This window comes from Pithys albifrons, chromosome 4 (genome assembly GCF_047495875.1).
Source record: "Pithys albifrons albifrons isolate INPA30051 chromosome 4, PitAlb_v1, whole genome shotgun sequence".
NCBI lineage: Eukaryota > Metazoa > Chordata > Aves > Passeriformes > Thamnophilidae > Pithys > Pithys albifrons.
Window position 1 is genome coordinate 40,232,779 of NC_092461.1, and position 27,869 is coordinate 40,260,647.

The 27,869-nt window shown below is 40.2% G+C and overlaps 2 protein-coding genes across 7 annotated transcripts in view; both read left to right on the forward strand.

Moving 5' to 3' along the window:
- The window catches only part of ATAD2 (ATPase family AAA domain containing 2), a 35,411-nt gene extending 8,998 nt beyond the window's left edge, over positions 1–26,413 (forward strand). Inside the window, exons 4-28 of one of the 2 annotated variants that reach the window (XM_071553889.1) lie at positions 934–1,087; positions 2,127–2,223; positions 2,997–3,045; positions 3,360–3,470; positions 3,940–4,018; positions 4,941–5,033; positions 5,924–6,032; positions 6,250–6,365; positions 6,840–7,014; positions 8,389–8,477; positions 8,823–8,982; positions 10,374–10,464; positions 10,886–11,200; positions 12,350–12,455; positions 13,828–14,011; positions 15,196–15,381; positions 16,624–16,759; positions 16,888–17,084; positions 18,885–19,044; positions 19,266–19,388; positions 19,483–19,623; positions 20,579–20,935; positions 22,215–22,339; positions 24,000–24,128; positions 25,579–26,413. In XM_071553889.1, coding sequence (XP_071409990.1) covers positions 934–1,087; positions 2,127–2,223; positions 2,997–3,045; positions 3,360–3,470; positions 3,940–4,018; positions 4,941–5,033; positions 5,924–6,032; positions 6,250–6,365; positions 6,840–7,014; positions 8,389–8,477; positions 8,823–8,982; positions 10,374–10,464; positions 10,886–11,200; positions 12,350–12,455; positions 13,828–14,011; positions 15,196–15,381; positions 16,624–16,759; positions 16,888–17,084; positions 18,885–19,044; positions 19,266–19,388; positions 19,483–19,623; positions 20,579–20,935; positions 22,215–22,339; positions 24,000–24,128; positions 25,579–25,617 — 3,521 coding nt within the window. In that variant the 3' untranslated portion in view covers positions 25,618–26,413. The remainder of the gene's footprint in view (positions 1–933; positions 1,088–2,126; positions 2,224–2,996; positions 3,046–3,359; positions 3,471–3,939; positions 4,019–4,940; positions 5,034–5,923; positions 6,033–6,249; positions 6,366–6,839; positions 7,015–8,388; positions 8,478–8,822; positions 8,983–10,373; positions 10,465–10,885; positions 11,201–12,349; positions 12,456–13,827; positions 14,012–15,195; positions 15,382–16,623; positions 16,760–16,887; positions 17,085–18,884; positions 19,045–19,265; positions 19,389–19,482; positions 19,624–20,578; positions 20,936–22,214; positions 22,340–23,999; positions 24,129–25,578) is intronic. The other variant, XM_071553890.1, reaches the window with a different exon arrangement.
- A 1,066-nt stretch (positions 26,414–27,479) lies between these two features.
- The window catches only part of ZHX1 (zinc fingers and homeoboxes 1), a 31,451-nt gene continuing 31,061 nt past the window's right edge, over positions 27,480–27,869 (forward strand). For all 5 annotated transcript variants that reach the window (XR_011697707.1, XR_011697710.1, XR_011697708.1 and 2 more), the window contains exon 1: positions 27,480–27,747. The gene's annotated coding sequence lies outside the window, so the exon portion shown is untranslated. The remainder of the gene's footprint in view (positions 27,748–27,869) is intronic.

Here is a 27,869-nt window from a genome sequence, read left to right on the forward strand (position 1 = left end):
AGATGGACTCAGTCTCTTCCCCCTGTGTTCCCCGTCCAAGAAGCAGAAAAGGTACGAGCAACCAGCAGCAAATCCAAGGCAGGTAGCAACAGCAGCGCGGCACGAAAAGTAGTCCGAGGTGGGCAGCGGCAAGACAGCCAGGAAAAAACCCCAGCAGTAACCAGCAGAGCAGCCTGCCTCCTTCGAGCCCCCACTCCCCCGTTCCGCCGAGCCAAGACTCCCGAGAAATCCAAAAAAAAAAAGAAACCAAAAGAGACAAACCTGCCCCCACCCCAGCCATCAACAGTTAACTACTTCTTTTGTTAACTGCTGGCCTGGGCAGTTAAGTGGCAGGGGAGAGAATTTACATAATAATCCCAAACTACAACATTCTCTCTGGTAAATACTGGGCAGTTCTCTTTTAATGCAAGCAAGAATTTTGAGTCCTGTTGTGTCTGGGAGTTTATCTTCAGGCATTTCTCACCTTCTAGGACTTTTGTGTCATGATGCAGAAAATGAAAGTGATGTATGCTTAAACAGTGTACTGAAAACATGCCTCTTTAGAAGGCATAAGCACTTTTTAGAAAAGAAACCTGTCAGATACAATTTTACATGAATGGAATGAAAACACCTTAGAGGTAGGTTTTCACTTTTCCAGTGAGAAGTAACTGGAGTAAATTTGCCTTCTGCATCAAACAAAAGCTGGATGTTTGTTTCACATACTGGCTTTCCAGTCTATGAAAATGCTGCTATACAAATCGAACTTTTAAAGAGGTAGTTTAAGCATAAATACTTTAAGTTGAATGATGTGATCGTGACAGCAACTTTTAATTCAGTATTTAAAGACAAAATCAATTAAAGGTAGCATTTTTTACATTTTGCTGGAGCAACAGTGAAATAAAGGGACTGGCATATTTTCCATCTTAGGAAGTTTTATATATTATTACATTTTAGTGACCAGAACACTGAAGACCAGAGCTGATGCAAAAGCTGAAGAACAAGTCCGTGAAGCAAATGGGGACTTGGAGGTCCGCCGGAGCTGCAGACTTCAGCAAAGCCGTTACACCACTACAAATGAATCTGTTTTATTTGACAAACTTATAACAAAGTAAGTAGGTTCTTCTCATCATCTTGCAAAGCTACTGCAGTGAGCCTTATCAGCAACACTTCGTACTGTGGCAAAATATTGGCTAGGGAGTTTCTTCTTTTGACAACAGAAAAAGGTATTGTTGTTCCTGGCAGCAAGAGCTAAATGCATCCAGTGGTTAGGCTGAGACTTCCCTGTGTGCCACTATATGTACACTATATCTTAGTGATTAGATTTTAGGAAGAAATTGTTTACTGTGAGAGTGATGAGGCATTGGAATAGGTTGCCCAGAGAAGCTGTGGGTGCCCTGTCCCTGCAAGTATTTAAGGTCAGGTTGAATGGGGCTCTGAGCAGCCTGGTCTGGTACACATGAGCTGGGTGGCTTTGTCTCTTTTCCTGTGAACCAAACAATCAGTTTCTGTTGTGACTTTGAGTAGACTTAGCTTAAGGGAAGTTGGATACCAGGAAAGTGAAGCAGTCATGCTATTTCTGCCTGTCTGTGGCTTAATTCTCTCTGAAGCACAAACTGACACTGTTTTCCTTGAAAGGTTTGTTAAGTGTAACAGCAATAAGATGTTTTCTGTAGCATACATAGTCATGGAAAATCAACATGAAACTTAAATTGCAGTTCAGAGAAGAACAAGCAACCTGTTGTCTGAAGAAGGCTGTGAACAAAAAGTGACTTAATACTAGTATGCAGAGCAACTTAAATGCTATGAAAATATGCCATAATTTTTCTCTGTTATCTTAGTATCATCTTCAGATTTTTTTTTTCATACTGAAATGGTTGGGGGATTTTTGCTGTCTTCAGCAAGAACAGAAAATAAAGCTGAAAACAGTGTATGTTTGCAAATTCTCAAACATTTGTCCTTAATCCTCTCTGTAAAAAAGTAAAGATTTGACCTAATTTTTAAGTAGTGTTGAGAAACAGCTCAGTCAATGACTCTTGGATTGTGCACACTGTGTTAATGTAATGATGATTATGTGTGCTGTTTTAACTGGGGGAGGGGGGAGTTGTACTTGCCTATTTTTGCTCCTATGTATCAACTTTGTATCTTAGTACTGCAGAGGCTGTCTTGCAAAAAATGGATGACATGGAGAAGATGCGTAGACGGCGAAGGATGGGAGATCTGGAGGTGTTCCACGACACAGAAGAAGTACATATAAATTTATTTTGGTGTTTTTGTATAAGTAGGGTATTTCACATAAGGATATTATTTAGTTGTAGTTTTAGTTTGCAGAAAAAATTTTCATCCAAAGCATAGTGTAGTCCAAAATAACATTTGGTTTTGTTCTCTAATGATAAAATTTGGCATCTTACTGTTGCCGTCATGCCACAGCTGTGCTGTAAGGGTGGAGGAAATAACTTCAGAAGGTAAGAGATAGCAGTGAAAGGTTGCAGTAGATGTCTTATGCCACACTTTCTGAATTGTCTTGTGATTTTTGAATGGACAGTGTTTACAAACAGCTGTTTCAGGGCTTGAGTTTTCACTTTAAATGTTATTGAAAACTGAAGTCACTGTTACCTGCTTTACCTGTCTGTGTTCTTGTGCTCGTCTTGCCTTTGAGCTCAACTAGTGCTCTGTCCTGAGAGAAGCAGATAAATGATAGCCATCGTATTTCCTCTGTCTTCATTTTGCTCTATTAAATAAAGTTAGTCCACTGCCCTTTTGAATGGCAGTGGCTTTGTTTTTTAAACATCTTCATAGTCTGCTTTCATAAGTTTTTGTTTGGATCTGAGTTCCTATTTTAGAGCAGAAATTCTTGTTATTAATCCTGAATGCCAAAATGGTGTTCCTGTTCTCTCCTGCTGAACAGTAATTAAATCTTTTGTGTATATGAAGTGCCTTGGTAATTATACCATATAGACAGCAAATGTGCCCGAAGGTTTTCTGCATATTTGTGACTGGTCTTTGTGTCTTTTAATTAGGAAAGCCTCGATATGGAAAGGACTGACGAAGAAATAGCTGATAATCAAGGTAGCACTGTAAGCTAGTTCTGTTTTAAATTTTCTTGACTATGTTCTAGCCAAAAGCCTTGTCTTAAACAATTAAAATGGGACAAACTACTGGAGAATTTTCATCTATTAAAAAAATCTGTGCATAGTCACAGACTAGGACTGTACTGTAGTAAGCTCTGAACAGGTATTCAGGGAGGGGGGAAAAAAAGTCAGTGTTTTTCCAAAACGCTCAAAAGGTTGTAGACACGTGGAAATACATGTTGTGTAGTGTACTTTGAGTTTAATACCGTTTGCAACAGTACTTACGTGGTGTAATGTTATGTTGGTGTACAGTTGGTTCATCAGAAGAAAGTGAAGCAAAAGAAGATGATGGTGAAGACACTCGAAAGCGTTACTCCTTTCGGCAGAGGAAAACTGTTGAGCACTATCAAGCTCCATTGCAAAGTAGGTTATAGGCACAGTTTCTCTTAAGAGCTAATTTCTTGCATGAAAGTGAGAGTGTTGGTTTTTTTGTAGAATGAAAATGCACGCATGCACACACACACTCCTATTTAAATGTCTTTCCTTACCTGCAAGTGAATTTTATTTAAATGCATGTATCCTCTATTTCTTTGCTGTTTGGCATCCTTATTGTTGTTTTTTAGTAAAAATATTATCTGTGTATTCTTGAAAGAATGATAATTGAACAGACTTGATGGTCTTACTCTTGTGGTTTTCAGTTATCCTTAAAAATCAGGCATGTGCTTTTTCATTTTTATTGTGCTTTGATTTAAAAAAAATCCCCATCCCTCCACCCCTGAAACTTCTCCTGAACTTAAAGGTGGGTGATACACATCACATTCTCAGCCTCTCACTATCCTGCTTTCTCTTATACTTGTTTGTAATGCTATTCTAAACTCATTGCTTTCAACAGAACCAAGAAAACGTAAGATGTATTTTCCGGACCGGTCTTCACCTGTCAAACAGAGAGATTCACGCAAAGGCACTAACAGGTGTGTGTATGGTTAGCAATAGTTCCTCTTTCTCAATAATGCTGTCAATCACGTGACTGAATAATGCTTTCAAGGGTTTTTGGACTGGTAGTAATTAGAGATTAGCAATATGGTTATTGCTGTGGTAGTCTGAGGGTATAAAGAAAAGTACTGGGGGGAGCCATTAGGTTTTATTTGAAAATGCAGGGTTTTTTGGTCACTGATAAGGTGATGAGGAGGATTGTGACACAGATTGTGTAACTGAAATTTGTTGATTCTGGAATCAAAGCCAGAATCTCCCTCTGAAATCATAGCCTATTTAATCTTGAAGGATACAAATTATTTTATTAAAACCAAAGACAATTTAGTTAGAGAGTGAGCCTGTATGAAGTTTTAATGACTTTTAATCACCCAAATACTGATCCCAGTTTCTTTCTGGAATCAGTTTGTGTTTTTGTATGAAACTATACTTAAACAAGGAAACTTCTAAATTAAATTCTAAATTATAAATTGCAATAATAATAACAAAGAGGTTTTGGATCCTGTAGGAAGTTAGTGTCAAGAGCACCATTGCTTGCTAGACAAGAGCATTTGTTTAGCATCATTGAAAGCAGGCAGTCATAGGAGGAGGAGGTTTTGAAGCAAAATTTTTAAATAAGTTGAAAAGATTGATTTTTCACAGAGTGGATACATAATGCTAAGTGCAACTAAATTTGTCTGTGTGAGAGAGTAATGGACAGAAGGAATAACTTGGTTGAGAAATTTCTTTGCAAACTGTTAAACTTTCTGCCTTCCTATGAAAATCCGATTTTTCACATAATGTACTTTGAAATCAGATTCATAAGGAGTACAACGGTCTGGAAACTTACAAGATCTCACTTTAAATTTCGATATTACTTAGTGTGTATTTTAATTTTTCATTTCTTTATTTGAATGTTTGCAGACGAAGACACACAGTCCCCAGCAGTGATTCCTCTTCCTCATCTGATGATGAAGAGGATTTTGAGAGGCAGCAGAAGAACAGAAATTTAAGAAGGTTAATGAAATTGGAGAATAGGGGAGGGAGGAATCTACTTGGGAGGACTTTACATCTTCCTAACTGCAAAGTGTTACAATCGTCATCTTGTACGCTTTGTAGTTTCTGGCAATCCTGTCTGTTGGTGTTGCCAACTGTAGCTGGACTCTGCAACTGGATTTACAGACTTGGTTTTGATAAGCAATTTGATTTCTAGGTGGGAATGGGGATAGGAACACTTTGATGTAACTCCCTAACGTAAAATTCTACTGCTCATGTGCTTTACAGTAGTTGATTCAGAAAGAAAACCATGACAGAGAATGCTATAAATAGAGGAAATGATGGTTTTTTTACTTAACAAATCCTCTAGAAAGACTATTTTATTAACAGTCTAACAAATAAGATTTCAGTCAGACATCTTTCATATGTGTGTCTTCAAGCACACGCATTCCATAGGCTTTGGGAAGGATGAGCAGTGCTGGGCAGCCTTTATAATGTTAATTCCCATTGAAATAAATAGTGTCTCGAGCTGTAACTAAAAGTATAGAAGCTAAAAGTATTTGAAAGGTACCAGAGTGCTTGGGGAGGTGGTTCCTTCCATCACACAAATCCGTGTCGGTCCAAAGTCTACACATACAGAATAACTTGTTCTAAGCTTGTATTCCTATATATGTTGTTTTGACTGGCATGGATATTTGTAAGTGCTAAGAATTGTTAAAATAATTAACTAAGTTAAATGTCTGAAGTGACCATTTTCCTTTATTTACTCATGGCCATGACATGTGAAATAGGTTGAAAAAATATTTTAACTATGCTCACTTGTAAGGCTGTCTGCATTCACTTGCTATCATTGGAAAATCAAAAATCTGCATCATAACTTAGAAGGTATCTTTCTCTTTAATTCAAATCAGGTCACTTCCTGGCAACTTTCGGAAAGGTGACTTAAAGGGAGTTCACAAAGATCGCATGAAAATGGGAGCAAGTCTGGCCGATGTTGATCCAGTGAAAATAGATTGCTCAGTAAGTAGTTTTCCTTCATTGTGAGCTGTTTTCAGTATTTATGAAAGCTTTCAGTAACGGGCTGTCTACACTTACCTTGGCTTACAGTTTTCTTTCTAGTGATTTGAAAATTGGCATGAACATTTCTTTTGTGCTGACATCTAATTCCTGATGGAACCTTATAGAGGTTCCAGCTTTCTTTAACATACAAAATGTGTTCTGTTGATTTCAACTCTAGGTGCGATTTGATGGCGTGGGTGGTCTTTCTGACCACATTGCAGCTTTAAAAGAGATGGTCGTTTTTCCATTGCTTTATCCAGAAGTTTTTGAGAGGTTCAAAATTCAACCTCCAAGGTAAAGGATGTTATTGATAACTTCTAATTCCCCCATTTTCAGGAAGATATTCAAATGTGGTATCATTGTTTCCATGCTTCAAAATTTTAAGCAGTGTTGATGGGGTGTTTTTTAGCAGTAGTAAAAAAGTAATTTTAAAAAAATGGATAGAATCCAGTATACATTTAGGTTCAGAGATTTCCTGTGTGGCAAGACTATGCTTTAAAAGTGTGTTGCCTTTAAAAGGGGGAGTTTGAGTGTTTTTCTTTTGAGTTCTATGTGCAAGTGGACTTGATCAGTTTGTAAGTCATGCTGTATTGAAATAGGGCTTCAGATCCTTTCCTTTCAGTAACTTTAAAAATATTACAAACAGTCAAAAGAAAATTTTATTTAGGCAAGAACAATTGTGTGTTTTAGGGATGGAGGTTGTAACAGGTGCTTTTGCTTTATATTTTTTTCTTACATCAATTTTTTTAAACTTTTTTTAAATTGCAGAGGTTGCCTATTCTATGGTCCACCAGGGACTGGGAAGACACTGGTTGCTCGTGCACTTGCTAATGAATGCAGCCAAAGTGACAGGAGAGTAGCATTTTTTATGAGAAAAGGTGCTGACTGCCTGAGTAAATGGGTCGGGGAATCTGAACGACAGCTTCGTCTGTTATTTGATCAGGTAAGGTTGAAACATGCCTTGTGTTCTGTCTGAGCTCTAACTGATTTTCTGTGGTCAAGAACTCATTCGTTTTCATGTTTTGTCAACTCCTTCCACTGAAATTGGATTGTGGGCTAGTTTAAAGGTAAACTGGCAGGAGAAATGAACCCAACTCAAGAAGAGATTACAAGTCAAAGTTACAATTTAATAAAAAGATTACAATAAATGCAATGATACAGAGAAAAAATTGGTTTTAACTCACAACAATCAGATGTATAAATAACCCAGCACCCTGTGGCAGGAGCAGAATGGTGTTCATTAGCCCTTGTGCTGAGTGCCACATAGGCCCCCTGAGTACAAAATTAAAGGAAAGGAAAACCTGTGGATGAGGATGATGGTTGCAGTCTTATTGACAGTGGCACTCGCAGTCCTGTCGAGGTCTTGGGCCTACTCTGGATTCGAGGAGCGGTATCCTGAGTCTCAAAACCTGAGGATTGTATATGCCCAGGTTCAGGTGGGAATGCCCAGTACCTCCCTGCCAGGACCAGGAGTTTCCCAATGGGTGATTTGACTCTGAGTCTTGGGATATTTTTGGAATCTTTGGTGGCCCATTAGCGGGCATGACCCCTCAGGATAGGTGTGAAGGTGCTAATGCCTCACCGGAGGGAAGTTACCACACTCACACATTGGTGTGAAAACAAACCCTTCTCTATTTCACAGGGTGCTCTAACACAGTTTCTAGCCTGAGGTAACAGGTGAGCCCTGGGCAGCTGCCGCCAGCAATCTATTATTAGTAGTTAATTAGGAATTAAATAGAGAGTGTAGAATACATAGTTTTGTTTACACCTGCATAGTGATAAACTGGTCCTAGTCCCTGTAACTAGGACAGATTGTCAATGTTTCCTTTCTCAGTGGGGTTTTGAGAGGCTTGAAGGATTGTGAAAGATTAGTCAAGAAAACCTTGCAAAGCAACACACATCTGCCACTCCTTGCTTCACAAAAAACTCCCAGAGCCGCCAAAAAGGCTTCAAGAGGCAAGAGATGGTGGCTTTAGATCAGAGGAAAATAGATGCAAGCTGAAAGCATGGTCATTTAAACTGATAAAACAGGTTGCTGCCAGAACCTGTAACCCAGCTCTGTTGTTGGTTGTTGCCAAATAGCTGTAAAAACTGCTGGTGTGACTTGCTTCCTGTTGCCCAGTCTCAATGGGTTGACATTGGCTGCTGCCTTCTGTTGCTCGTGCCACTTTACCGTGTTAGCTCAGTTAATAGATATCCCTGATGCTGGTCTGAAAAATCCAGTTCCAGTGACTTTACAACCATAATGTTGTTCCTGCAATTCTCCTTCAAATAATGCTGTTTTCCTGATGTCAATATTCCTGTGCTTTCATTGTAGGCCTACCAGATGCGACCTTCAATTATTTTCTTTGATGAGATTGATGGTCTTGCTCCTGTACGGTCCAGTAAACAAGACCAAGTTCATAGGTAGGACATGTTTTGTGCCTAGGTAGAAGCTGCTTGGTCTTTGTGAAAAGAAGACTGCAACCTATTCAACTTGATGTGGCACATTCATTTATCCTCAAAACTAGTAATTCAATACTACTGAATTTCAGATTATTTTTAAACGCTAACTAAAAACAAAATCGCTGAGCTTGATAGCAGCACAAGGTCTGTGTTACCTTATCTATTTTGTCTTTAAATTATTTGTCTTTTGCTAGTCAGCATCTTACCAATGAGAGCTTGTCCTTTTTGAGTGAACATTGGAGAAGATTATGTGGAACTCCAGAACAAGTACAAAACTACTGAATGAAAATTGTATTTTTCTGTTAGCTCTGTTGTATCAACACTTCTGGCACTCATGGATGGCTTACACAGCAGAGGCGAGGTTGTGGTCATTGGAGCCACCAACAGGCTGGATTCTATAGATCCTGCTTTACGAAGACCAGGTCGCTTTGATAGAGAGTTCCTCTTCAGCTTGCCAAACAAAGAGGTCAGCACTTCAACTCTACTTTAGTGCTAGTGAGGCAGAGTCCATCTTTATAACCAAGCCCCTGTAACGGGGCAGCACTAGAGAGCAGTGAACATCTCTCAGTATCGTACAGCTTGAACAAATGAGGGTTGTCTGGAGAGTCTGTGTTGTGGTGTGGAGGGCAGACCTGGTACTGGATATATGTCATTAATAGTTCTCTAGTTTTGGTTTCTCTGTGACCAGCAAAGACTATGGGGTGCTGCTAGTCAGTGAAATGTTCAAGAATGAATGTGTCAGTTAGTTATAAAGTGCTGCCATAATATTGTGAAAGTGAAAGAAATGGCTTCCAGACAAGAATTTCTGTTTGCTAACAAAAACTTTGATCAAAGCTGGTGCTGGAGCGAGCTAAGTATGTTGGAATCTGACATTCTTACTAGTACTTAGTAAAAGGGACCTGGATAAAAATGTGACATCACTGCACAGGGACAGGGCTTGGGAAGTTTCTAGTTCCATGGGAATGGCTAAGAATGGGAAAAATAGGTATTTAGCAACCAAAAATTATTGGCAGGGAGCAGTGGGCAAAACTGGAATGCTGGTTTTGTATTTTCTCTCTGGCTATCACTTATAGTTCTTTCCCTTTGCACTTTTTGGAAAGAGGATAAAAGTGCCTTATTGGATTGAAGGCTAGTAAAAGTGCACTAAACACTGCATTTAACACAAACATGTCTCCAGTTTTTATCTGCTCTCAGTAACAGGGGAGAGGTTGCCATAAAACAGATCTAATATGTGATACCCTACTATGAAAAAATTCTAGAAATCTGCCATAATTGGTCTGTGTACTAGGAAATACTTAAATACTTCAGTGAAAGTCTTGCTAAGATCACAGATGGAGATAGGCAAGTTTCACATTTTCTGGATGAGTGATAGTGGTTTGAGTCATAATTGTTATTCTTGATAGTAACTGTAGTATTTGGAAATGGAGTGCTAGGACTGTTTTCCTTGAATGAGCTGGCAGAAAAGGAAATTTAATGAACTAATGAGACTGCCACTGTCAAATTTTGCTGAATTTGAGAGAATTTTCTTTGAAAAATCTGTTTGCAGATAGCTTTGCGATTTTTTTACTACAATTTTTCCTTCAGGGTTATCGGGTCTAACACTTGTGAAAACTCACTTTTTATGGAAGATATAAATGCCTTTTATTTCACTGCAGCCCTCAGCAAGAATTCAGTGTAACAAATTGAGAATTATGAATTTTCCTTGTTGAAAAAGAGAGCATATTAACTGACCTTTAAAATACTTAAAAGTTTAGCAGATAAGAAAAGTATTAGTGTAAGGATTCGGGAGATTTTTGAGTTGTGGTTGTTTTAAAAGAAAACTTAAGGCAAACTAAGATACAACTGATTTATTTCCAGGCAAGAAAAGAGATTTTCAAAATTCACACACGAGATTGGACTTTAAAGCCATTGGACAAGTTTCTTGAAGAACTGGCTGAGAAATGTGTTGGTGAGTTTGAAAACAGTCTGGGTTTCTGCACATGGCTTGAGTCATAGGGAACCAGACCTTGTACCAGGCAGTGCTTGAGCTCTTGTGCCTTGCTGTGAGGGAGGCGGGGAGGCAGCTGGCATTCCTTGGAAGCAAACCAAGTTGCTGCTTTCGGTTTCCTTTTTTTCTTGGAACACTGATAGGATTTAGGATATCTTTCCCAAAGAGCAAAGTTTTGACTAGGAGGCTGTTTGCTAAGTGCAGGATATCAGGCTGTGAGCCACATAACAGAACTTCTCTGCAGTGCAGTAATTCTTAAAATTTTTTCTTACCGTGTTAATTTTTAACTGCATGCAAAGTCTTTCAGTGTTGCACTTTAGAAATCTTGGCCTTGACTTTTCCTGAGACTGACAGAATGTGTAATTCCTGTTTTGTTTACTAGGGTACTGTGGTGCTGACATTAAAGCCTTATGTGCTGAAGCTGCTCTCTGTGCTTTGCGCCGCCGGTATCCTCAGATATACGAAAGGAGCGAGAAACTGCAGTTAGATGTCACTTCAATTAAAATAACAGCAAAGGATTTTGCCATGGCCATGCAGAAGACTGTTCCAGCTTCACAGAGGGCTGTGGCTTCACCTGGGCGAGCACTATCACCCATTTTAAAACCCCTGTTGGAAAACACACTGGAAAGAATTTTACAAGCCTTGCAGAGGGTATTTCCCCACTCAGAGCTTGCACTAAAGAAGGACCAACAGCAAGGTATAACAATAACATCCACTTGTTTGAAGTTCTGCCAAAGCAAAAACTTACGATTTGTGCAATAACATAACATGCACAAACCCCTCAGCCATAATGACAGTTTAATTTTATATCTGCTTGTGCACAACACTAGATGGGAGCTGTGACTGTCAATACGCAGTAGAGAACTGTGTTCTCTGCTGGAGCACCATGTTTGTGACAGTAGCTGACATCACATTTATTGTTTGTAGAGATGGATCGAAAGTTTAATGGATGAGGCACCTCTTTCCAAATAAATGCTTACATGCAGGAAGAGAGTATTGTTGTATAAATGCTTCTACTCCCTGTCTGAAGAATGTCAGAACCACAGTATAAGTGGTTTAAGCTAAATACACTTCAAGGTGTCAAGTGTGCGCTTGCATATGAGATCAGAATGTTTTAATGGTGTGTACTTTGGGGCTTGGCCTGCATAGCATAAGTGAGCTTGTGCTCCTGACTGTGACAGCCCTGACCAAGTTTAGTTTGTCAGTTGGTGAGAACAATGCAATAGATAAACTCTCTCCTGATTAACAGGGGGCTATGAATAGTTAGTTACTGTGCTAATCCATGGGGAATATCTTCCCAGTAGAGCTGGTAGATGGTCTGCATTGATAAAACAGCAGAAACCCACCAACACAATGAAAGCATTGGGGCTTGGGGCTGGGTAATTCTATCCCCTCTGTTGGCCACCACCCGTTGTCTCCTTCTTTGGTGATCTTTGAGGAGCCTTATTTCGAAGATGGGTGGGTATTTGTATTCTGACTGACTAATCCTGGACAAAAGGAAGCCTGTGGCGAAGCTGTTCCAAAAGGCCTCATTGGGTTTTTCAGGTGTTTATGAACTACAGCGTTTGTTCCTAATTATCTTTATTCTAAGGGGAAAAGCCTCTCAAGTTTTTGTCAACAGAGATAATACCTTATGCAAGTCATGGGATGTAGGACAGCTTTGTAAACACTCCTGCGAGCTCCGTGGTAGAATGAACTCTTCAGAAAATAGTATTCAGTGTGTGCCCTCAAATGATGAAATATAAGGGAATAGTTTCCTGCATTGATTTTCAAGGTGTATTAATAAAAAAGTGAGATTTGGACTATTCAGGAAAGTTGACAGAGCTCTCATGTCTTCCTCTTTTAGGAAATGATGTGATTGACACTGATGAGGAATCACCATCAATCTTTGAGGAGAGGCCAACTCATGAAGTGCCAGATCCCGAAAAGGCAGAATTCCTCACTTTTAGCAGGTCCGTGTTTGTCCCCTTTATGTTTATATTTTTAAGAAGGCTGGGTCTAAACTGTTCTGTTGTGAGGGGTGGTGGATGAAGGAGTGATGGGTGTGTGGGGAGGTGATGAATATTTGCAAGAAGCAAGTTCGAAGATCCAACTGGGTACTAATGTTCTGAGTGCACTGCCCTGACCCTTCGTATTGAATGGCCCAGCCCTATTTTCCCAAGTCACGGTGATCCACAGATTATTAGAACATGTTTATTTAGTCCATGGTATTTCTTGAAAGGCTCAAGATCCCAAAAATGCGCTGTCCTCCCTTTTAGCTTAAAAAACCCCATGGGTTTGTGTATCCATCTTTTACCTTTCTACCTTCCAAGATTGTTAAACCAGTTGCAGATTACGTAGCAGAAACAAAACTGAGAAATAATTTTTTAAAACACTGTGAGAAAAAGTGAAACAATGTCTGCATTTTGTACTTTTCATCTACTGAGTTTGTTACTAATTTTTTGATATTTTCATTATGGAATTCATGTAAGCCAACATTTGAAACAGTAGATTATTGTTGTCACTGTTTTGTCAGTTATTCTTCTCCCATTCTATAGCTGTGCTGGCCAGATGTGACCTGCTGAGCTTGGTTAGGTCTCTAGGATCTTTGACTTCAGCAAGTAAAGGTTCAGCAGTATTGTGGTGGAAGAAACCACAACACTCTTAACAAATGTGTTTCATGCTAGTAAAGAAAGATTATTAGGAAATTAATAGGCAATTCAAAGAGAAAAAACGTTAGAATAATGGAATAAAATAAATGTACTGCTGTAATTTAACCAATCCAATAGTGTGCCTCTTCAGATAGAGCTACTGTGTTTCAGTGCCCACATAAACTTTTTTGCCAGAAATGTTGTTCTGTTCCTTGCTTCCCACCATCTCCAGGAAGCATGGGCAAATTTTAGCTATACTTGACAAGTGTGGAGATCTCATAGTTAAAGTCAAGAGAGACTGAAAATGATTGTGTGCAGGCAGTGCCTAGACTAGTTTGTGCTGAGAGAGAGTGTTGTTATTCTGCCCTGTATCAGTTTTCTGACCAGTTGGTGTGTGTGTGTATTTGGCTGGAGAGTCCCACTGTGGGATTTAAGAACTGTTACTTAACCCAGCCAAAGGAATAGCAGGGCATGCTGGGAACTGGAAGGATTTCTTAGTGAAAGTGTGGTACCAATTTGTGAGAAAATAGACTCTGATGGTCTTCCTGATCCCAGACCAGCTTATTATTTGGTGGAACATGGAGCATATTTACAATTAAAAGAAAAGAAAGAAACAAAAACCCCAAAAAACCTTTAACATGGGTGTGCCTATTAATCCCTCATTTTAAAAGTTGTTTTCTTCTTACTGTTGTAGAAATCCTCGTTGCCAGCCAACATCTTTCAGGCCACGGTTCTTATTAGTTGAAGATCCAGGGTGTGGACAAGCTTTTCATTTGGCACCTGCAGTGATACATGCCCTGGAAAAGTTTCCTGTTTATACACTAGACCTGCCTGCTTTATTTGTTAGCACCACATCCCCCGAAGAAACATGTGCACAGGTATCTTTTTTTCTCTTTAATCTTACAGGATTTTTGAATGGTATATGAATTTGTGAAATAAGCAAAATTCTTTGTTATTGGAGGCAGCCTGATTTGAATGTGCCATTATGTTTACTTCTGTCTGTAAATCCACTTTTCTTCTAGTTGGAATGAAACCATATAAGGATGTTATACATAGCCATGATTTCATTTGAAATGAAACAGGGAGGATGTTGCTAGCAGCTCAGGAAGAAGGGAAGTGCTGCTAATAAAGCCCTCTTTATCCATCCAGAAAGTTTTCATGGCTTCTTAAGACTCTGTGCTCCCAGTAGATGGCACTGCACCAGCCTGACAACATAATGCACTTTCTGAAGCCTTATTTTTAGTATATTTGTAGGGCAATCAAGGTTTTGGGGAAGTGTTTCCTCTTTTTACATATAGTGCCAGTACTGGTGTGGTACGTGCAGCAAAGGCATTAAAACTCATGTCCACTGATGTGCTTTAATTAGGAAAATTAAATATAAGCAGATGAGTGCTGTTTTCCTTGGTTTTTAGTTTTAGGCAGGAAATCCGTTTTGTTTGTATTAAAATATTTTGACCTTTAGTAGCAGCATTTGAGAGCTGTAGGAGTCCGGACAGAGGCATTCCATGATTGGACACTCGTCATTTAGTAGGAACAGTTCTTTTTTTGTTATGGAGTGGTTGCATCTGAGGACGTGTAACTACCTTGTTATGAATTGCAAGTAGGTTTATTGTACCGTGCCAGCTCTCACCTTTTCACATAGGGCTTTGTTCTTTCTGTCTGTGCTCCAGTCTGACCTGTGTATGTGCCCACTCTGAACTGGAAATGGTGTAGTCACAATTGTGTAGTGATTTCTCCAGGCTAATACATCTTGCTGAAGGATCAGTCCTGGTTTTGCAGGCACAGCACCACATCGGCTGAGTTCTGAGCCTCTTTAAGGCTTATCTTCCACCAAAGTAGTTTTGAAATCAGGCAGAGATTCGGGTTGGTTTCTGTCTGTGTAGCAATGTCTATATTTGAGCCAAAGTGAAGATTTTACCTTATTGTTAAGGAGTTGTTCATTTATTGTTTTTTGATATTTTGGCCTCATGTACTCCTGTTTCATAAGATGGTTTAACTGGTAGTTGTCTAGTACCCAATTCTACATGGTACAGTTTTCTTATGCAAGCTTTCATTTTACCAGCTGATGCGAGAAGCTCAAAGAACAGCACCAAGTATCCTGTATGTCCCACAAATCCCTTTGTGGTGGGAGACTGTGGGACCTACAGTGAAAGCTGTTTTTACGACACTACTGCAGAACATTCCAACGTTTGCTCCAGTTTTGCTCCTTGCGACATCTGATGTGCAACATGGAGATCTTCCAGAAGAGGTATTTCTGTCAATACTTTCCTTCCTTTTTCAGTCTTCCTTTTTACTTGTTAATTTATAAGTCCTGGAAGCACTGGACTACTGTGCCTCTCTAAAGAAAATTCATACTGTTATTGCTTAGGTGCCCAAACCCAGTCTCTCAAAGCTTAGACAAAACACTGGTGCAAGCATTTGTCTAAAGTGTTTTCTGAGTAAAAAGATTCACTTTGGCCCAACTCTTTCACCCTTCTCACACACTTATGCTTATCAGACAGATGTACAAATTTGCTTCAGGTTATCATTTCAGTGATTCAATATGGTTAGATGTGTGCTTGGTGAAGAGAATATAAGGTGCTTGAGATGTAGCTCAGAAAAAGGTTGTTTTTCTGAAAACATTTTTGATGAAAAAGTACAGTGGTCACACATACTGATGGAATATAATTTCAAATTTAAATTATTTCATAAAAATTCTGATTTCTTTCTTGGTGAAACTTGACAATTTAGAAAGCTAAGGTGCTAATTCCATTTAAGTAACTTGAAAATCAATTTTTAGTTTTATTCCTTAACAAAAATCAGTTAGAGTACATGCTGAGCTTTCTAGACATCTCTGGTGGTACAGTCACTCCCTCCAAGCTGTACTGTGATCTCAGAAACAACATCTGAGAGTGGGCATTAAAGGAAGGTGTTCAAAATGTGAGTATAATGCTCTGACTATTTTGTATCAGTATCAGACGTTTTTATACTGTTAATAAATGCTTTCTAAAATAAGGAATAAAATTCCTTCTATACCTTTTGGTAATACAGATGGAAAAATGGAGTACAGCTTAGAAGTATACAATGTCAGACACCTCCTTTAAATTAATTAAAAATAAAATTTACAGAGCCCACCTTACCAAAAAGCTGGTACTTTTTTGCTGAACCTTGCCTGTTCCCTCTTTAGCTCCCATAAAGATTCAAGCTAAAGGACAACGAGGCATATAAATACAAAATAAGCAGCCTTGGAGGTGGTGAATGTCACCCCTTTCTTAGTGGTTTATTGTATCTTTTCTTCATGAAGCCTAAACTGTAGAAAATATTCCTCAGAGCAGATGTGTTAACTTGCCATGTTATGAAAATCTAACCTTTTAAGGCCAAGAAGATAATTCTTCATAGCTTGTCTTATCCAGATGCAGTTTAATTTAGAAAGGTACTCATCTTTTGGGAATAGAATATAAAAGCTTTGTGTGGCTGTATCTCTGAAATACCTTTTCTCCTCACGCTTTAGATAAAAGTATTGTTTAATAATGACCATGAAGAAGTTTTCAAAATCCAATGGCCAACCTCTGCTGAAAGAAGAAGTTTTTTTGAGGACTTAGTTATGAAGCAAGCTGCTGGACCTCTTGCATCAAAAAACAATGCAGGTAAAGTATAAAACTTTGCTAACTGTAAATTAACAGTGTTTGCTTTGCAGATAATTTTCTGCTGATCATTTTTTGTGGGGTTTTATTTGAGTACCATCAATTGACTAAAATGTTCTGATTAATTTGAGCTCGGCGGCCACTGGAAGTTCTGCCTGTGGCACCACCCCCGAAGCCTCGACAGCTGACAGAGGAAGAAATGAGGCAGCTGGAGGAGCAGGAAGAGGATACATTGCGTGAACTTAGGATTTACTTAAGGGACGTGACCCACAGACTTGTCATTGATAGACGTTTCAGAGCATTTACAAAGCCTGTTGACCCAGAGGAGGTAAATTATTGTTGATCTGCAATACTGTTATAGCTGTGTGTATTCACAGTTCCTCTGTGTACATGTTTCTTGGTGTTTGTGTGCTCTTTCTAGGAAGGTTTATCTTTGTTTTTAGGATTGTAGTAGTCTGAATTTCCAGGAAGCAGGAAGTGAATTTTGCTTTCACTTTTGTTGACTCCGTGGGGCTCTCCAAGGTCTCTGATTTGAGTGTTCACTGAAGTCCCTGTGTTTCTTCTAAAACCTTTTTAAAACTTAAGAGTATTTCCATTAGAAGGGACCAACAAGGATCATCTAGGTGAAGTGCCATTTACAGCAAACACCAACAGAGTTTGCAAATGAAAAGGCTTTGATACGTAGGTGTGTTACAGCACTGAAAAGCAGAAATCTTGCTTTTTCTCTGTAATTATAAACCGCACCTCTAGGGCTGTTTTAATTAGGCCTAAAGCTCTTCAATTCTCTGTCAGTATTCTTTGAGAACAGAAGTAGAAGCAGCAGGTTGTCACATAAATTTTCAGATTCTATTCTCAGGGTATAACATCAGCCTTGGTATAAGATTAACTATATGGGCTGTGTGTTTGTTTCCTTCCTCTGTGAGACCCCCAAGTCTTGAGCTGTGAGCTCACAAGAGGGGTTTTATTTTGAAAATATACAAGGCTTCAACAATATCCACCCTCCAGAAGAGCCTTTGATTCTTTTAACATCTTAAGAGAGAGTGCATAGGAGAAAATCTTTGCGTGTTTTCTCAGAGGGTACTTTTACTGGTAAACTTTGGAAAATAAGGGAACTCGGTAAAAGTTTAAAGGGTAACATATAACCAAAAAAAACCAACTTTTCATAAAGCATTGACTTAGCACATGCTAACACATACAACTTAGCAGAATCCAGCCCATCCAGTCTTAAGTTACCCAAAATATTAAGAAAGGAGATTAGGAAAAGAAGTTAAAAAACAAACAAAAAAAAAAGCAATGTATTTAACATCCCTAGATCCAGGGTAGGTCCAGCTACAGAGTCTAGAAAACAGTGGGTTCACCATTTTCACAGTGGTGGATTCACCATTCACATAAGGTGTGTCCCTTCCCCGTACACACACACTTGAATTGGTCTGAGCCAATAATTAATGTAATAATCCAGTGTCTCACATCCTCACGTACATTTCTCATTAATTTATTGAGTAAGTGTAAGCTGGGGCACATACTTTAAAGTCAACTGTAGTTTTGAGATAGCTTTGTATTTCAGCAGAGTCCTGTTCCTCTAAGTGTCCACAGATTTGTCATTTCCTTTCCTTGTGGTTTCTGAGATGTGTACAATGGAAACTGGCATAGATGTCCTCATCTAAATTAGTCGTTAGGCTTCTTTTATGGTCTGAATAAAGAAGGTGGCACCTCTGGGTCCAGTTATCTCATTCTAAAGGTGCCTAGGACAGGTTCTTCAGAGGTCCAATTCCTGCAGCCTTTTTCTTGCTGCCAACAACAAAGACTCTCAGGGGACTTTACCAAGAGGTTTCTTTGTTGTTATTTTCTGAAAGGAAGTGAAATTAATCCTGCTCTGGGTCCAAGTTCCCTTCTTTGCCTCACACATGCTTCTGACCTCCTTGCTGCTTTTTTTCCCTGTCTTCTGGTCTGTCTCTTCAAAGTCAGCTGAAACAGCTCTTCTGTTTTCAAGAAACTTAGTGGGTAATTTCTGCCATCTTTGGGTGTGTCATATTGGGGTTTTCAAGAAGTCCTTTATTTGACTTTATAAAAATAATTACTTTTGGTAGCTACTGTGTTAAATCTACGAGCACATGTATTTCCTCTGTAGGTACCTGATTACAATGCTGTTATTAAACAGCCCATGGACCTCTCTACAGTTCTCTCCAAGATTGACATGCACCAGTACCCAACTGCAAGAGATTTCCTAAAAGACATTGATCTAATCTGTAGCAATGCTTTAGAGTACAACCCAGTTAAAGATCCTGGAGGTAAGGATATGGTTTTAAGCCTAATTTGTAAAAATTTTAGATGTGTAAGTTGATAAATGTCATCTGTGGATAGTAAATGTGGGATTAGATAGTTTTCAACATCCTCGGAGAGTATTTCTTACCAGATTGTGAATGTTGTAGCATTAAATAAACTATTTTGGCATGAAATTGTGATAGACGTGTTGATCAGTAACTATTGCTTTTTGACTGTAAAATTTCAGATCGTCTCCTTAGGCACAGAGCTTGTGCCTTGAGAGATACTGCATATTCCATAGTGAGGGAAGAAATGGATGAAGATTTTGAACAACGCTGCCAAGAAATTAAAGAATCTCGGAAGCAAAGAGGTATGTTTTTTGGCACTGAGGATTTACGGACTTGTCTCAGTATTTGTGACTGGCCATATACGACACAATTCTTTGCTCTCTCATTTGTTGCAAGGTTCAGACTGTGCTTCCTCTTACTTATGTGTAATGGCAAAGGAGGACTCTGTTTCTGGGTGTAAGAAAGGAACCTCAAAGTGTAATGAAAAACTAAAGATGCCAGCAGTGCCTGTGGGTGCCAGTACCCCCTACTGTAAAGGCAAGATACATTTTATTCTGACTTTCTTGGAAAAGGTGCTAAAGTGACTGCTGTATTCTCTGTTTTTGTGACCCAACACATTCCTGTCATGCTTGGTTCTTCATGCCAGAGGCATTAAATTTATTAATATGCCTCAAAACATGGGATAAATTCAGAGGTCGTTCTTTCAGTGTGATTATGAAGTTCAAGTGGCTGGTTGACATTGTAAGGCACTGGATTGGGTGGCCCAGCTGACATTAACTGGCTCTTACATTGCTACCTCTTGAAGTCAAAAATGTTGTACATGACAGTTTCTGAATACTTACCTAGTTTTCAGTTATATGCAAGAGTTTTCCCCTTCCCTGCCCTCAAATGTTAAACTCTGTGCCACCTCTTACCATGATTTCCAATTGAAGGGGGAAGGGTTAAAAAACAGGGAATCAATAATCATAGACATGTAAAGGAAAGATCATTATTTCTTCACTTTTCCTTTGAAAAGAACATGAAAAAACAAAGGGCCTTGGGTCTCTTTGAGTTAAAACACATGACATGGTGTGAAGTTTCCTGGTCTCGCTGGCATGTCTGGGAATTGTGACTTGACCCCAATAGGCTTTGTGTGGTACTCTATGAATACAAAGAATGGTAGGGGGTTTTGGAAGGCAAAATGCCAAGTTGATTTGAAGAAGATTAACTGAATGAGAAAGCACATGAGATAAAAATCTTTATGGACAATTATTTTTCTCTGGCACATATTCCCTTAAGTGTCTCTTCTACTCCTCCCAAAGTATGTATAGCTTTTCAAACTGACCTCATGAAATTGCAACTTCTTCTCTAGACATATGTAGGGAGATGGACAATGGTACTTGAGCTCCTTTGGTCATTTTCCTTGTAAGTCAAGTAAGATGGGATGCTGGATTTTGAAGGAAGAATTGTTTTGGTAATGTTTTGGATGACTTTCTCATGTATCCCTTTGTAGATAAGTCAAGAAGAAAACGGAAAAAGAGCAGAAAGTCTTTGAGTATTGCAGCAAAGAGGAGGAATGTTCAGTTCAATAAAGAGAATAAAATTCCTGAAGACCACAATGAAGTAGAGAGTAATGAAGAGTCTAACACAGATTGCACTGAATTTACATACTCCCAGGATACTCCTATGGAAGAACATGAAAATGTGCTTCAAGAACAACAGAAAAATGGGACAGAAAATGAAAGAGAGAGAGTTCTCTTTGTGTCTAAATCCCCTTCTGAAAAGAAGAGGGAAAATTCAGACCTAAGAGAGCAAAGTGAAATGCCAGATTGCCAAAAAGCCGGAACTTCTGAAGACAGAGGTTCAAATGGTAAGTGAGAGTTCAAACGGGTGATTTACCTCCTTTTTCTTCCTGAGGAGGGGTTACAGCACTTAGTAGGTTTCAGCCTTCTTGAATTCTATTCTATCTCTTGCATTTCTCTCACATCAGCACACAGTGTTTCTTGCACGATGGTGCTGCCCCTTGGGTTATTCTGGCCAAATTTGTGTTTTTCTGCAGCTGCTGGATTTTTGATTCAGCAGTTTGTTTTTCAAAAGAAAAGGCAAAAAACAATCATTGGCTTCTTTTTATTGTGTGCAGATCTTTCCAGCAATAAGCCATGTAAGTTAAAAAGCTGTACTTCAAGTAGTGAGGACCCAGTGTCATTTGTGGAATAGAAAAGTTACATACTAGCATTTGGAGTTTTACTGTGCAGTGCTGTACTGGCAGTGTGACTTTTTGTTCTTGGTTTTACCCTGCCCTTTTTGTCTAGTGCCTTTTTTGTGTGTGTCTGTGTAATATAGGATGGGTTCTATAGTTGCTGGAAAAATGAGGCTGAGCACTGTAGAGAGTTCAGAAAACACAGTATCTTTATTAACAAGAGTGACTGAATAAGAAGAACCCAAAGAGAAGGGAGAGAGAAGGAGGGAGACTAAAGCACCAAGCCCAGACATGTAACCACCCCAGCCACCAAAGAGTTACTCACGTAAGATTGTTTTACCAACCCAGAACACTCACCTGAAGGCAGGGGCTACATCTTGTAAGCATTGGCAGACAGCAGGAAAAGAACCACCAACACCAAGAGCACGAGCCCTCTCACCCTTCCATTGAGCCTCCTGGAGATGTTGGCCCAGGGGAAATGAGGCCTCCACCCCCCCAGGAAGAGGTCACAGACCCTGCTGCTCACTCTCGCTCACTCTTTCTTTTTCCTTTCTTTTCCTCCTTGCTCCCCCCCCATCAGCTCTCTAACCACTCGGAGAGACTCAAGTAACTTTAGTTTATGCAAAGTCTGTCTTCAAGGACAAAACTTTCACTTTATCAGCTTTTGTTCCCTAGGACTTGGCAGGAAAAGGATAAATCTTTTCACAGGTGGCATTGGCAAAAACAGACCAAAATGTCAACAGTTTTAATTCCCGATACAGTCCGAGTTTCTATTTTTTATGGAGCAGTGACTTTTGCCAGAAAGTAAAAATCAACCATATATCAGTGGAAAATGGTAAGAATTCTCTTATTGCAGAGAAGCACTCTTTTCCAGGTACAGGATACTTCATTCATACTATGTATTCCAAATAAAGAGAAATCCTGACTTAAGAAATCTGTGTTGTTCCAGATTCGTGGGTACAGCACGTGACTCGGGCAAGGTGTTCTGAGGTGGAAGAGAAACAGCTGGGGTGTGTTGGGAAAGCAGTGAAAACTGGCACACAGAGCATGTTTGTGGATTACTGTGAGCTCAAAGTAAGTCTAAATTCCAATTTTGTTAATACTGAAGTAAGACATTTTCTTGCTACATACAGAGTTGTAAATTAAGTCAGTTGTTGACCAATGCCAATTCAAACAATTTGTGGGAGGGATATATAGCTTGTGAAATAATTCCACCTGTAATGGACTATGGTCATTATTTCCACAGCTGGTGTAGACTGCTGTTGCTTTTGTTGAACTAAATTTTAGAAGTCTGGGTTCTCTCCCTAATTTTTAGTGTAACAGGACCTGTTAAATTTTAAAATAACCCACTGGCAGGAACTGCTTGTACTGTTGGTTATTAATGTCTTAGCAGTTTTTATGATGGATTGGCAGTTGTTTTGTTTACTGTTTGCATGTTTCCATTTATTAGGAATTGGAAAAGGACTTCGATTTTTAGCAGAGATGACTTTTAACCTGAAATTAACCTGAAGTTTGTGTTGACCCAAAGCTCATCCTGGATAAAATACTAATACCTGCTTTTCTCAAATGCTTTCAAAATCTAGTGTTAGAATTTTGTGTTCATGCAAGTAAAGTAACAGTGGTACAAGCTTTTCTAGTCCCCTGGAGAAGGTGTTATCCTAGGATATACCTGGGGAAAGGGTCAAAAATGGGCCTAGCTGCAGGGGTAAAAGAAGAAAGAAGCTCCTTTGCATGAATTGGAGAGGGTAGAAGAAGGACCTGGCCTTCTTTCTGGAGATATTGCAGTGAGGAAAATTAAAGAAATTGCTAGGTTGACGTTCTGGAGGTTGGTCAAATCAGAGAGGCTGCTGTTTACCTGCCATGAAGAGAAATTAGGTGAAAGGAGGGAAACTAACTTTTTAAGGCTGGCTTCCTTAGCAAGCAAATTTTATGGGGTTTTGTTCATAGAATTATATAATATCCTGAGTGGGGAGGGACCCACAAGGATCATCAAGTTCAACTCCTGGCCCTGCAGAGGACACCCCAACAATCACACCATGTGACTGAGAGCATCGTCCAAATGCTTTTTGAATTCTGTCAGGCTTGGGGCCATTGCCACTTCCCTGGGAAGCCTGTTCCAGTGCCCAACTATTCTCTGAAGAACTTTTTCCTAATATCCAACCTAGACCTCCCCAGACACAGCTTCATGCTGTTCCCCTGGGTCCTGTCACTGATCCTCAGAGCAGAGATAAGTGTGTCTGTCCCTCCACTTCCCCTCGTGAGGAGGAAGTTGTTCCTGTCTGCCTGTGTGTGTAGAGAATCCACACAGGTTTCTCTAGAAGCCAGGGTGCTAATAGCATGTGCCCACTGGAGAAGTGGTACACAGTACTGCCCTTACAGGTGTTTCAGCCGAGGGGACAGAGCTACAGTCATGAAACATGTCTTTTAGAAAACTTGTTTCCTTGCTGCTTGTGCCAGAGAGCCTGTTTGGAACTCACCTGCAGTCAGTAACCTGGGTGAACCTCCAAAGTATCTGCTAGGGGTAGTTTCTTTGTTTGGGTTTTTTTTCCATTTATTTATTTGGTAATAGGCCTTGAACTTGATAAACACATAGAAGATCATGCAGTCACCTATGTAGCAGCAATTAGAAACAGTTTCACACGGGATGTTGGCCATGCACCTGTGCCATGTCCTACCTTTTCTGTTTGCAGCTTATCATGTGCTATTCTGAACTTGTTTCCATCTTTTTTTTCAGCAAGTGTTGCATTCTATCACCGTGATAACTGAGAATGTCAGTATATTTCGCATGGAAAAACTATATGCTGTTCTTAGCCAGTGCATTTATCAACATCGTGAAAATGGTGACAAAAACGAATTAGTAAAGGTAATTTTTTTTTGCCTTAGAGCACTTTCTGCCACTGTTCTGTGTGTGTTATGGGTATGTATGTGTGCTCTGTGAATGTCACATGTATTTATCATTACTCTTTACTGTTTATTTCCCTGTGTTACAAAACTTGTTTATTTCAGTCTGGAAGACATTTATCCATTGTTGCACTTGGTTTAATTGTTGGCAGTTCCAGCAGGAAAAGGCTTGAAGAGGATGGGTCCCCCCACAGAGCACTTCTCAGAGCAGTTAACCTCAGTCTGTCACTAGTCCTGCTCCACAACCTTTTCAGGGCTGGGGGACTGTGAAAGGAGAGTGCTTTTCTCAGTCTGTCCCCTCCTTGTTCTCCCATTATAGGCAGTCACACATGTATAGGAGTCATTCCATTCTTGAAAAGAATTAACTGTGAAACATAACAAGAATTAGAGACTTTAGTCTCTAGTCTCACCAGGCTTTCTTTTTAACTAGCATAGCTCAAGCATCTTTAATTTCATATGGGGAGCTTCCTGCCTATGATGGTTTAATGCTAATGAGTCAAATTCCCTAATCTCATCCTCTAAGAGAGGATTTCTGAGTTGTAAGAACTTAGCAGAAATATTTCATAGGAATCCACGGTCCCCCACTCAGGCATTCCCAGTATTGAGTTAATTTGGATAGGCTGGATATTAAGTCTTCAGCTTCAAGGTACTTGGAGCCATTTGCCTTTCAGGTGGTTGTGCCTAAGAATAGATGAAATTCTTTAAGCCTCTCAGTCTTCCTTAAAAAAAAAAAAAAAAAACCAGGAAGCCTCTTCTCTTTGGCCCTGGTCATCTTGATCTCTTCTTCCATGCCTGATAGAGTTAGAACAGACACTCTGCTCCAGTTGTGCAACAGTGAGGATTATTTGGATTCAGGGACACCACTCCTGAAAAATGTACCCATCTCTCATCTAGAATAATGATGTGTTTTAGTGAGAAGGGATTTGTTTGTTACCTTGGGGCTTGTGAGCTTTTGTGACAGAACTTGATTTCTTTGTTTGTTTTCTACTTTGAGCTTTAACCAGAAAATATCTCCTATTCAGAATGACTGCACAAGTCAGTCCAGGAGCAAGTTCTACTGTATGATGAGAGACTTTAACAAGTATTTATTCAGAGTGCCGAAGAGTTCCAGCTTCTAGTTGTGGCTCTTAGGGAACTGTCTCCTTTCTAATTGTTGAAAGTACCATTGACACAGATCCATAGTCCCTTAATACAGATCCCTGCAGTTTTTCTAGCCTACTCTCTCTTTTGAGTGCATATGGATGTGTTTGAAGCCAGTGGGTATAGAACGATGTTGTGATGGCAGGAATAGCTAAATTATTACCAACTATTGTATGTATGTACAGATTCTTCTTCTTTTGATGAAGAAGTAAACAGGGTTTTTAAGCTTGTATTCACACTGACTCCTAATTTGTCTTTTTCTTTCTTCTTAGGCAATGAAGAAAGAAATTACAGCCTTCGGTTATCCATGATACTTCACATACTCCGTAATGTTTTCTTTTTGTTGCATGCTCTTTTCTTTGCATAGTTCAATAAATATTAGTTCTACATTTATATTTATATTAAGCAAATATATCTTAAAATTTATTAAGAAAGCTCAAATAAAGTATATTTTTATGTGACATACTGCTGTGATTGCCTTTGGCAGCAGATCTGAATAGATAATTTCAGTACCTCTCTTTGAAAGAAAAACTAACTTGAAAGAAAGAAAGATCTACTGCTGTAACTTTCTAAGGTAAAATTTAGTTGTGCTTGTAAGAATGACAATCCTAATACTGGAGAAGGGCATTTAATATAATTTGTTAGTTGATCAGGTGGCCTAGCCAAATTAAGTTGTAAATAGTTTTCTAGTTACCTGGGGAGAATTAAATCTGTTTATTACATAAAAGTGAATATATTGTTTGCAATAAATATATTGAAGTAAAAGCAAAGCGATATCCTATTTTGAAGATTTATTCCTTTTCAAACCAGCAGAGAAAACATATCTGTTAATTTGGTAGTTATTAAAAAAATGAGTCTAAACCAAAATGTAACTATATAGGAATGAAATTCTGTATAGTTGTGATAAAATATGTGGCATGATCCTTTGCTGATCACACAAAACATATGGTGATCCTGAACACCGACCTGTGCAATCCTTCTGTCTTTCTTACCTGTGTCAATAGTGTTCTTTTTTTGTGTCCTAGTGTGTTTGTTCAAACATGTGTGTGTTTGCATATTTTTCTCCGTATTGTTTGGATGGTTATTAATAAAAAATTCACCACTTTATAGTGGTGTGTTGTCTCCTCTATTTTAATCACAGAATAATTTCGGTCATTAATAACCTTGCACATACAAACCAGTGCAAATACTAAGATTTTAAAATAAGAGCAGCATGCATGCAGCTTCCTCTCCACTCTTGGTGTATAGGTTATAAAGCAAAGGCAAGCCCAGGAGAAAGAAAAATTATATTGAACACTTACATTTTAATGTAATGTATTACATTAATTAATTATATTTCCAATGTCATTTTTCCTTAACTTGATCTCCATCGTGGCTGCTGTCACTGCTTTTCAAGTGTGTCTGGTGGTGTTTTGTGGACTGCAGTCCCCAAGAGAATTGTTTGGAAAACTGAACAGAAGTGACTGTGGAAATGAGAAAGCAGAAACATTCCTGGGATCAAAACTTTTGCTCTTCCAAGCTTTGATCAAATGCTTTCCTGTCACTAGTCTTGACAGGATATTGTACCTAGGCAGATCTTTAAAAAATGTTTCCCATTTTGTAAATTGTGACCAGCTGTGAACAGTTGAGGGTTCCCACAAGCCACATCTTTTTTTTCTTTCTCCGGTCAATGGTCACATTTTAGTGTCTGACCCAAAACAGAACACAGTCATGAAAGAAAGGGTATACGGAAATAGCGTTTTTGAGAAGGGTGCAGCGAGAATGAAAACTAAATATTTACTAAAATATTTTGTATGTACTGAAGGGAGAGGGATCCTCTTTCTCCGAGTTCTGTGACTAAAAAAATAACCAAATAGGATGGGTCAGTGTCTTTCCTCAGAGCCGCTTCTCCTGTTTGGGACTCTGGACGCTGTATCCTCCCTGGCCGCAGCTCGGGCTGCCCGCGGGCAGCTCGGGCACAGTCCCGGCAGGAGCCCCCGGCGCCAGACAGCCCGTCCCGGGCAAGGAGCCGAACTTTGCGGGAGCGGCTGCGGGGCCGCCCGGGAGCGCGGGGCCCGCTCCTGCCCGTCCGGTCGCGGCGCCACCGGTGCCCGCGGGGCTGGTGCGGTGCGGCGGCTCCCCCCCGCCCGGTGTCCGCCACCCGACGGGCGGGGCGGCGGGAGCGGCTCCGCCCCCGCTCGCTGCCAGGGCGGCCGAGGCAGCGGCCGCGCTCGCCGCGCTCCCGCCCCGGGGCAGCGCCGCGCCGGGAGGATGCGAGTGGGCGCCGCGGGGCGAGGCGAGGGCGCGGCGGCCGCGGCGTTGGGAGCTCCCGGCCCATCCGCCGCCCCCCCGCCCCGAAAGAAGTGCAGTAGTTTGTGAGGCGCAAGATGGCGGCGCGGCCGTGAGCGCAGGCGGCGGGCGGGCGGCGGCGCGGGCAGGGCGAGGCGGAGCGGCGCCCGCAGGTAGGGGCTCGCTGCGCGGGGCTCGGGCAGGCGGGCAGAAAGCGGCCCCCGCACCCCGGAGAGGCGCTGCCCTGCGCCCGGCCCCGCTTCCCCCGGGAGCGGAGCGGGCCGGGCGCTCCCCC